At 41.5% G+C, this 10,680-nt stretch overlaps 1 protein-coding gene across 1 annotated transcript; it reads left to right on the top strand.

Annotated features, from left to right (window-relative positions):
* The first annotated feature begins 3,998 nt into the window (after positions 1-3,998).
* On the top strand, positions 3,999-9,893 carry mrpl37 (mitochondrial ribosomal protein L37). The gene is made up of 8 exons (XM_022212060.2): positions 3,999-4,515; positions 5,667-5,850; positions 5,936-6,051; positions 6,161-6,349; positions 8,534-8,685; positions 8,803-8,934; positions 9,116-9,190; positions 9,469-9,893. Exons 1-8 carry the CDS (start codon positions 4,131-4,133, stop codon positions 9,544-9,546), a joined length of 1,311 nt encoding a protein of 436 aa, XP_022067752.2. The 5' UTR covers positions 3,999-4,130; the 3' UTR covers positions 9,547-9,893.
* Positions 9,894-10,680: the final 787 nt, after the last annotated feature.

The raw sequence follows: 10,680 nt of genomic DNA, 5'->3' as shown, positions 1-10,680 counted from the left end.
AATACTACGAAACTGATATTGGACAAACTATTGAGAAAGTAATATTGCAAATTATTGTTCAGATTTAGGTGTCCATTGTTTCAAGTATCCAAAAAATCTTGAATAATGAAAATTGGTATATGTAGGACAAGTGACATAATTACCATAAATAATGTCCTGTATGGACAATATGAGTTATGGGAGTCATCGAGCCCGATATTCATTTATTACTTCTTGCTCTCTCCAGATAACCTGACAAGAGAAACATCTACACTGACCACCACAAGTCCACCAAGGTGTGGAGACGACCGACAAACCAGCAGGGCAGCAGGTTTGTGCTCATTTTGTTTAAAACTGTGGTTGTTTTGTGTTCATTTTGTGTGCTTAAAGGCAGGACTTTCACTAAATTATGCAAAAGTGATGCATTTGCTCACTTTTCTTTCACCATTTTTAAAATAATCTATAGCAATGCTGAGGTGGATGGTCAACGTTCACATTAATGGAGGATTCAGCAGGACATCGCATTATAAATGATCAGTGTTCTTCACTTCAGCTGTCAGTGGATTTAATGTGGCTGATTGCTGCATGCTAGGAATTAATGAAATGCTATATATAATAATCATGCTGCTTTTAATTTCATTTGCTTATTTTTCTAGTCTTTCCTTCATCCTCCACTGCTTTGAGTAAGTTAATAAATGAATGAATGAATGACTGCATAAAGGGCGAACATATAATGTAGTCAATCCCACTCTTTCTGCTCAGGAGAAAGACACCCACACTGAAACAGATTAGGACATAGTGCAGTCTTTTATTAAGTCTACATGCTGTGTCTTTCTTTTTCACTCCCTCTGACTCTGCTGCATTTCATTTCTGTGTATGTTCCTGCAGCTCTGCTTCTGAAGGGATTTTACGTAACTAAAAGCCCAATCTCCATCCATCTGTGTCCATGTAGGTTTGCAGGGTCAGATGTGGTACTGGATGCTTCTGGGAAAAACTGCCATCCTCCTCCTCAGCTTGGCCTCCCTGGCTGTAAAATGCAAGAGAGGATGAGAGGAAGAAGGATTCAGATATCTCTCCACAACAAAGCTTTGCGTCTACCACTCAGTTTATAACTGCTTTGACTACATCTTTTATAGATTCTGCACTCTTTATCTTTTAAGTCAGTGACACAGCTGTATAGTTTTGCATCATGTTCTTGCTTCAGCGAAGACATTTCAAATGCCAGTTGTGCTGTTTGTTTGTGCTACATTACAGAAATCTCATATTTTGAAGCTGTTAAAGTAAATATATACATATAAAGTTTAGATTTACACATGGTGCTCCCAGAACATATTCTTATAAATTACAAAACAACAGAACCATCTCTATACTTTTGATTTATACTTTTAGATCTTTGTAGCTTAAATGTTGCGAGGGATTGTAAGAGTTGCATTTATACGATACAAACATTAATTTTGTTTAAACATGTTTCAGTGTGAAAGAATTTTAGATGCTAACACACCAAATGGCACTTCAGGAGTAAATTAATAAATACAACTGGACCTAAATGATTTGTATGATTTTTGTTGCATGTGACTGTTTTGAACCGTGTAAGAATAACAAAAAACATAACAAAATTTATTATCCACATCCCAAAGACTAGTCTAGACCATCAGGTGCTTGCTCATGATTACCACCTAGCTTACATAACACCTGTCCTTGTGGATGTCACCTCTGTGTAGCCTTTAAGCCCCTGAGCTCCATTCCTGGGCCTGGTTCCAGAAGGGAGCCCCATTATTCCTGTTCTGAACAAGGCAGTGGCACTCATTGTCACCAAATTCTTTGATTCACTCATCCTGATTTTTCACACTTAGTTGGTCTACCATCCAAGTACCAATCAGGTCCACCCTGCTGAGCTTCAGAAAATAGACAAGATCAGATATTCTTAAGGTGGTTTCACCTTAAATTCTCTACTGGAAACTCATGGGTTGCTCTCTCTGGGTTGAGGGAGGAGTTGATGCCCCTTGTGAAGGAGTTTAAGTATCTTTGGATCTTGTTTGCAAATGATGGGCAGTTGAAGTATAGATAGAGTGATTGTTGCAATGTCAACAGTTATGCAGATGTCCTGGACCATCGTGGTGAACGGGGATTTACCTCATTTTACCTGTTGATCTACATTTCAACCCTCATCTGCGGTCATTAACTCTAAGTAAACATTTAAAAAATGAGCTTATGGACACATATGGCTTGAATGACTTTCCTCTGCAGAGTTGCTGGGCTCAGCCTTGGCCATGGATGAGGAGCTTAGAATGGAGCTGCTGTTCCTTTGTGTCAAAAGAAGCCAGCAGAGGTGGTTCAGGAATCTGATTAGCCTTCTGGGTGACTTCCTTGGTTTTCTGAATATGTGAGGAGACCCCAAGGTAGAGTCAGAACTCACCAGAGAATCTATCACCTGTGGTAACAGCTCTGCACAAAAGCCATAAGAATTAGCAGTAAAGTTCAGGGGCCTCATTTATAAAGCTTGCGTACGCACAAAACAGGGCTAGAAAGTGGCGTACTACGCAAAGGTTGTGATTTATAAAAACAAACTTGGCGTGAGAATGTGCGCACCGGTGCACCAACCTTGATTCTTGATGCTTCTTTACGCACAAAACAGGGCGTAAATCACAAACTTTGCGTAGAAAGTGGCGTACGCTGTGTTCATTGTGATTTCTAAAAAAAAACTTGGCGTGAGAATGTGCGCACCGGTGCGCCAACTTTGATGCTTGCTTAAGCACATTTTGGAGACAGAGGGAACGGCAGTGCCGGAGGGTGAAGTGGTGAATTGAAACCAGATTGATCTCAAACCTTTATTGTTATCACATATTAGACTTGTAGAGCCGGATAATCATAAACCCTCATTGTTGTAGATGTTCATATAGTGCGTCATTCGGCCGACGACTGTATTTGCAGAACTATGTTCATATATTAACAGGAGCGGATTGAACGTTATTTCATTCGGTCGTTTGACCGAAGGGCCGGTATCTTAGGCCGGTGCGGTGATCTTTATTAAATAATTTTGTTTACTGCTCATCCATTTGTAGGGGTGGTCTCTGACGCAGTAGCTCGGGTTCGGTTCCTGCCCGCGGCACTTTTATGCATGTCTTCCCCAGACTCTTCTTCCCATTTCCTGTCACTCTTCACTGCAACTATCACAGTAAAAAGGCAAAAAAAAAAAGTAAATAATTTTGTTTATTTATCCACATGCGGCCGAATGGGATGAGCGTCCAACCATTAATCAGCCTGTACAGGCACACATGCTTCACACCACAACCCCCGAGTGAAGATGAATTTGTCTATGTGAACCAAAAAAATGCACATTCAATCAGTGTGCAAATTATTTGTACATCGGACATGATCATAACAAATTTAGTGGCAGGGTGACCTGGGTCAACACATGATTCATTCATCCTGACGCACAGCAGTGAAAAGACTGTCGGCCGGCGCTGCGTGAAATGCCGTGGATCAGCAGCTTATTTATATACAGATACATTCATGAGTTACTTTGCATTGACCATTCATGGTAAAATGTGGGTGTGTTGTGGGCGGAATGTGAGGTAGATCCACCTGTGCAATCTTCCAGCTGGTGTGTGATTTATCAAGAAATTGCATGCAGCTGTGCTTACGCAAAGTTTTATAAATCAGGGGCGAAGGGCATACGCCCTTTTCGTATTTTCGGCGTACGCAAACTTTAGTATGGATCCTACGCAATGTTTTATAAATGAGGCCCCAGCACATTAATGGAGTAGTTCCCCTTGTAATCTCTCGAGTGTGCTCTATACTCCCATGCCTTTCTTTTGCCACTGAAAAAGTCACAGAAGAAGTTAGAAGAACTGCATTAAATATAAGGGGATTATTAAACATACTGACCTTAAAACTAGTCACAAAAAATAAAAATGCTATTTCAGAACATACATACAGCAAACACAGCAGACAAGTTTATAAACCAACAATAGGAGGTGGTAATGCTCCGACTTGTTGTAATTCTACTTCCGGTTCCTTGACACGAAAAGGAAGTAGTAGAAGAAGAGTCGACATGGCGACGTCCAGAAGCGGCAGTTACTGATGGGAATGAAGAGGTCAGAGGACTGGATTTATTTCTAAACTGAGTGAGAAACTGAATACTAGGAAACATGTTCCCAGAAACGGCTCAGCGTTTAAAAGCGGCGGCTCCGCTGGTCTCTCAAACCCGCCTCTTGAAGGACCTGAGCCGGTCGTGTCCGCATGGAGGAGCGTTCAGTCTTCAATCCCGGAGACAGATCAGTGTCAGCGGCTGCCTCTCAGCTAAGATCCAACCTCCAAGGAAACCCAGGGAACCGGTGGAGATCCCCGGGCTGGAGATGGTCACATACGGGGAGAGGATGCACTTTGTGCCGGGGCTGGCTAAGCCCCGTTACCCCCGGTGGGAGAGAGACTACAAGGATCCCAGGTATTACACGGCGCCCCCTGCCCAGGAGATGCCACTGTACAAGGAGAAACCGTGTCATGTGTTCAACCAGAGGACCAGCGCACTGGAAGGTAAACAGACAGCTGTAGAGGGATTAAAACACGTTGATGCTGTGTAAAAAACAACATCTGATAGCTGGTCATATGAATTGGTCACACAGGTATCATGTTTGAGGTTCATTATTACACAGCACATGTGATTAGTTTAACTGATGCTCTGAGGATCATTGAGAAGAATATCTTAGACAGCATATTCATGTGTCCACCCCTTAGCTGGTCATAAATAAACATCCACAATTTTAAAATGAGGTTTGACTCAATTAACCACTTATTACCTTTAAAACTGCTTATAACAATCTGATTTTATATCACTGACTTTAAGTTTTTTTTGACAATATATTTATTGGGTTTCCAGATTTTAACACAAAACAAAAACAGACAGCTGAGCCTAGCAATAGGTACAATATATACATATAGTACATCCAAATACATATGTTTACACTCACACACATAAATAAGAGTTCACAGGAAACAGACCACACCCACATACAAATTATTATTATTTTTATCACTATTGATTAACCATTACAGGTCAGACTATTCCTTGTATGGCAATAGATGAAAGCTCTGGTCCAGGATAGTGTAGGTAAGGCTGCCAAACCTTATAGAATTGATCTGTTTTGTTGTGCACAATATTCGTAAGATATTCCAAAGGAAGCAATTCAGAAACAACCTCATACCAACTCCTAAGACCAGAGGCCTTTTCACTCGTCCACTGTTATAGTTTCTGAGCCGGAAAAAAAGGAAAATAACCTGCAAATCTTGCTAGTAGAAGAAATAACGTGCAAAATCATGCTTATACTTTATAGTAAAAAGAGTATTAAACGTGTAAATACAGTGGAATAACAATAATAATAGTAATATCCTGGTCCTGGTGGATGACAGTAAATATGTCATATTATGTCATTATAAATGAAGCATTACGGGGCCACAAATCATGTTGTCCAGATGTAAGGGAATGCAGCAAAATCACATCATCTAAACATTTGTTTTAGGCGAAGAAAGATGTAAAAGTTCCCACTATTTCAAATGCATTATTATTTTTTTAAATAATTGGAATATTCTTATTTTTTTCTGCGTGTTGTTCAACCTTGATGTCAGCGTTGATTTGTGATCTGATTGTCCTTTAAAGCTCCGTCTGTCTCCTCCTCTTTGTCTCTCAGGTGTGCGTCAGGCTGCCTGGTTGACCAAAGCCAAGGTCATTCCTGGTCTTCCTCCTCATCTCCTCTCGCTGGCAGAGAATCCTGAAAACCAGATCCCAGATCAGGATGAGCGTGTGCAGAACGCCATCAAACACGCCCGCTTCTGGGACACGACGCAGGAACGACCGCGTAAAGAGAAATACAGGTACAGCACTGGTCACAGCGGTCTGTTAGAAAGAGTAGAAACTGTACGGCTCTCTCACTGTTGGTGTGTTTTGTTTTTCCTGCAGCAACACTTTACTCCTCAACCTGCTCCATCTCTGTGCGACTCTACAGTCCAGGAATCCTGCTATTGGAAGGAGGATTCTTGCTGAAGACCACTCACTGGCAGCCACATGGACACGAGGTATCACACGGTCACTGAGATCACTGAGCCACACGCTCACGTTTGATATGCCTGAATGAACGCCGTTATTCCTGCATGTGTTCTGATCCATTTCCTATCTGTGCACCAGGCGACGACCTGTTCCAGATCAGGGGTCGAAACGGTTTGCTGCATACCAGCATGGATCCCCTCCCGGAGGTTTCTGGGAAAGATGAAGTGTCCCAAACAGCCGATTACGTCCTGGAAACCTTCTATCCCGTCTCACCCACCATCGACCTGCAGCAAGTAAACGTGTACAAAGAGGACGTGAACTGCTCAGGTGAGAAGATGTTTAGTCCTATCTTTAAGAAATACTCCTCTCATGGTAGTTTGCTGAGCCCAGGGGTTTAATGTTTACATACAACATTGCCACAATGGGAAAATGTGAATGTATATAAGACGTCTAGCTTCAGCTAATTTGCAGTCGTTCCAATAACATACTGACATACTATATAATACAACAGGTAAAGGTTTAATACATCCAGAGTATATAGCACGTCAAATGTAGTCAGAAATGACCAGATTTCCTCCTACATTTGTTTGGATTTTGCAGCATGCTCTTCTTGTCATTCTGACCCATAATTCTTTTTGCAGTTACGTCACACATGTTGCAAGATCTGCACGAGTATAAACAAGTTTGAGGCACAGACAGACAACTTCTCATTTTGCACTACGGGCGGCAAAAGTCAAAGCTTAACGTGCAAAATACAACGAAGTAGTAGATCCAGGCGTAAACTAACCGTGACGTCACCCGTTGGTTTCAACGCCGAGAAAATGAAGCCCGGATTTTGCTACTTCCTGGTCGCCGTTTTGGATTTTTTGGAGCCAGTGACGTAAAAAGCGTCATCAAACAGACTGGACCGGAGAGCAACTAGGGGCAGGATTGGCTGAGGACTCTCTTATCCCGCCCACATTTTACCGCAGAGGCTTCTGTTGCTGTCTATCAAGTATAGCCACGCCCCCTGGCTCCGCCAACTTTAACGATTTATTTAAAATTCAGTATTGATTTATTTTAAGATCGGCCACCTGATCTCTCATTTTCACCATGAAAGCTAACAGGAAAAAAATCCTGAGCTGCAGAACATCAGTCTATCACATTTTATTTTTTCCAAAAATGAATTGGGGTCTATGGAGCAAAAGCTTTTTGGAGCCAACCCTAGCGGACGGCGTGATATTGCAAGTTTTTGACACTTCCGGGTGGACTTCAATTCTGGAGCCAGATGCTACATCCATCTTTATATACAGTCTATGAGTAGATCCCAACTGTATGCACACTGAATGAATCGGTACAGGACAGCTACGGTCTGTGCTGATAGCCGTCTGGAACGTAGCGTAGTTTCTGTGTCATAGCACAAAGAGCGTGCTTATGCTCAGTAGGGCTGCAGATATTGATTATTTTCTGGCCTAGCTTGTCATGCATGTTACAGCATCAAAAATGGAAGTGAGGACGCTGTGCAACAGAAATAACCATCCTGGTGGAACACGGGTGGACATCTGCGGTCTATTATACATGTATAGTGTAGTACAGGAGTTTTTAACTAAAACTCAAACCCCACATGTAGTTGATGATGCAGAAATCTCATAAATCTGTTTTTATGTGATAGAACGTTGATCAGTCTGTTAGTATTTATTACAGAGAATATTCAGTCGGTACCTTTAGTTTTACTTTGATTTGGTTCAAATTAAGCTGATTTCCTTCATTATGAGACAGTGTCAGTCCTACATGCACTCCAATACAATATTATGATTGAATATATGAATTGTGCAGCTTTCTGTTATCAATAATCAGCTGGATTGATCAGCAAAATAAATACATTAACGCACGTTTATGTTTTCTACCAGAATTCCTGTCTTACATAATTAAAATAACTACAAGACTTCCAGTCGCAGCTTTTTACCGTCATACATTTTTATGTTCCTCGTTGTTCTCCTTTAGAACAACCTGTTGACTGTTGCAGCTGAACTCCATCGGTTTATTGTGTGCAGAAAACGAGTCAGATGATCGTTAAAGGCTCCTGTTTGTGTGACGACTGTGTAGCAGAAAGTCTGAGCTTACAAAGAAAGCTGAAAACCACCTTCATAGCTGTTACCTCTGACTGAGGCTTTAGTTTTTGTCGACTCGCACAAAGAAAGTCTGACTGTGTTCAACTGTCTTCGTAGCTCAGTCCTGCTTTAGTGTTTATCAGAGCAGCACCTGATAAATGCCGTAAACATTAGAAAAGGTGCGCCGGTTAAAATAGAAGCGTCCCGTCATGTTTCAAATCCACTTATAATGTATTTATTATTGGTTTGTATAGGATGAAGTCTGCGTCTGCCAGTTAGTTAGTCAAGTCTGCTAGATAGATAGATAAAAACTTTATTAATCCCGGGGGAAATTCAAGGAGCCTTGATTCGCAGAATTTTGGTTTCAGCCCTAGTGTTCGATCTTTACGTCTATCTAAACCTCATCTCTTGCCGTCATCAGGTTTCACAGGAGACTACCCTTACCCTCACGCTCACACTCTTTACTTCCTGGAGACGACCGACAGTTGTAAGCTCCGCCCAGAGCAGTTCAGAGCCAAGATGGTCATGTTCACGTTTGGGAACGCTCTGGCCCGCGCTCACAAACTGTACGGGGTAAGAACAAACATCGAAGCGTACACGTTTAATGCTGTAATCTCTCACATGACACTCTCAGATTGTTGGCCATCAGTCCTGATTATCCTCCTCTTTTCATCTGTGTGCGTGTTTCAGACTGAGCCCCAGCAGCTTCTAGATCGTCCCGTAACTGTGCAGGCAGTCGGGACAAACGGTAGAATTTTCCAGTTTCTGGTTTTCCAGCTCAACACCACGGATCTCTCAGGAGACGACGGCATCAAGAACCAGGTGAGCTGAACGTCCTCTGCAGTTAAAACACAAAATACCTTTTAATCAGAGGAACTGTAGCAGCCATAAACGGTCTTCCCGCATTGTTTTAACACTGAATGCAGCGCGTCCAACAGCCACAGTCTCCTTTTCATGATTAGTTGTCTGATTTTTTTTCTTTCTTTCATTCGTTCTCTTGCAGTTGTGGCTGGAGGACGATGTCGAGCTGTACGATTTTGCAAAAGTCCGACCACTCATCAAGAAGAAGCAAGTGAAGGTACGATATTCACTCCCAGAATTGTTTTAGTCCCAGTTTGAAGCTGTCAAATAGAAGGATCAATATATAACTGCGGGGCCTTTTTTGTGTCATAGTCGACATTTTTGCTGTTTTCAGGCCGAAACTCAACATATAACCAAACACCACATGGCATTTTAGAGAAAGATTCTTCTACATATGATATGAAATGAATTAAATGAATTGTGTATTTACTGTGTGATAGAGGGGGAAGAGAAGAGCAGCTGGGAACATGTTCTGACTGTTTATTCTGTCTGCAGGTTCCAGCTGGTCTGACTGGATACAAGCCTGAAGTGTTCACAAAGTTCTTGTCTCTGTACCTGCATGGAGCTGCATAGGGCGTGTGTGTGTGTGTGTGTGTGTGTGTGTGTGTGTGTGTGTGTGTGTGTGTGTGTGTGTGTGTGTGTGTGTGTGTGTGTGTGTGTGTGTGTGTGTGTGTGTGTGTGTGTGTGTGTGTGTGTGTGTGTGTGTGTGTGTGTGTGTGTGTGTGTGTGTGTGTGTGTGTGTGTGTGTGTGTGTGTGTGTGTGTGTGTTCTAAACCAACGTCTGAGCAGACGACTCCTCATTTCCTGTCAAACAGACACCATGTTGTGTTTTGTGGACAGTTTGAACCGACTGAAGCTTCAGTTCATTAGTTTATCATCATCTTCACGTTCTGTGTTAATAAAACCTGAATGGAACTTCCTGCTCGACTTATTTAATGAGAACAAAGGTTGATTTTCTTTCTTTCTGTCTTTCTTTCTTTCTTTCTTTCTGTCTTTGTCTTTCTGTCGTTTTTCCTTTTTTTCTTTCTTTCTTTGTTGTTCTTTCTTTTTCTGTCGTTTTTTCTTTCTGTCTTCCTTTCTGTCGTTCTTTCTGCCTCTTTCTGTCGTTTTTCCTTTTTTCTTTCTTTTGTCGTTCTTTGTCTTTCTTTCTTTGTCTTTCTGTTTTTTCTTTCTGTCTTTGTTTCTGTCGTTCTTTCTGTCTTTCTTTGTGTCGTTCTTTCTGTCTCTTTTTCTGTCGTTTTTTCTTTCTGTCTTCCTTTCTGTCGTTCTTTCTGTCTGTCTTTCTTTGTCTTTCTGTCGTTTTTCCTTTTTTCTTTCTTTGTCGTTCTTTCTGTCTTTCTGTTTTTCTTTCTCTTTGTTTCTGTCGTTCTTTCTGTCTTTCTTTGTCGTTTTTTCTTTCTGTCTTCCTTTCTGTCTGTCTTTCTTTGTATTTGTTTTCTTTCTGTCATTCTTTCTGTCTGTCGTTCTCTCTGTTTTTCTTTCTGTCTTCCTTTCTGTCTGTCTTTCTTTCTGCATTTATTTCTTTCTGTCGTTCTTTCTGTCTTTCTGTCGTCTTTTCTTTCTGTCATTCTTTCTGTCTGTCGTTCTCTCTGTTTTTCTTTGTCTTCCTTTCTGTCTTTCTTTCTGCATTTATCTCTTTCTGTCTTTCTTTCTCTCTCTCTCTCTCTCTCTCTTATCCAGTGATTTAAATGTAAATCTTCTGATAGT

The sequence above is a fragment of the Acanthochromis polyacanthus genome, chromosome 9 (genome assembly GCF_021347895.1).
Source record: "Acanthochromis polyacanthus isolate Apoly-LR-REF ecotype Palm Island chromosome 9, KAUST_Apoly_ChrSc, whole genome shotgun sequence".
In the NCBI taxonomy this organism is placed as follows: Eukaryota; Metazoa; Chordata; class Actinopteri; family Pomacentridae; genus Acanthochromis; species Acanthochromis polyacanthus.
This window is presented reverse-complemented; position numbering and strand designations above follow the sequence as displayed.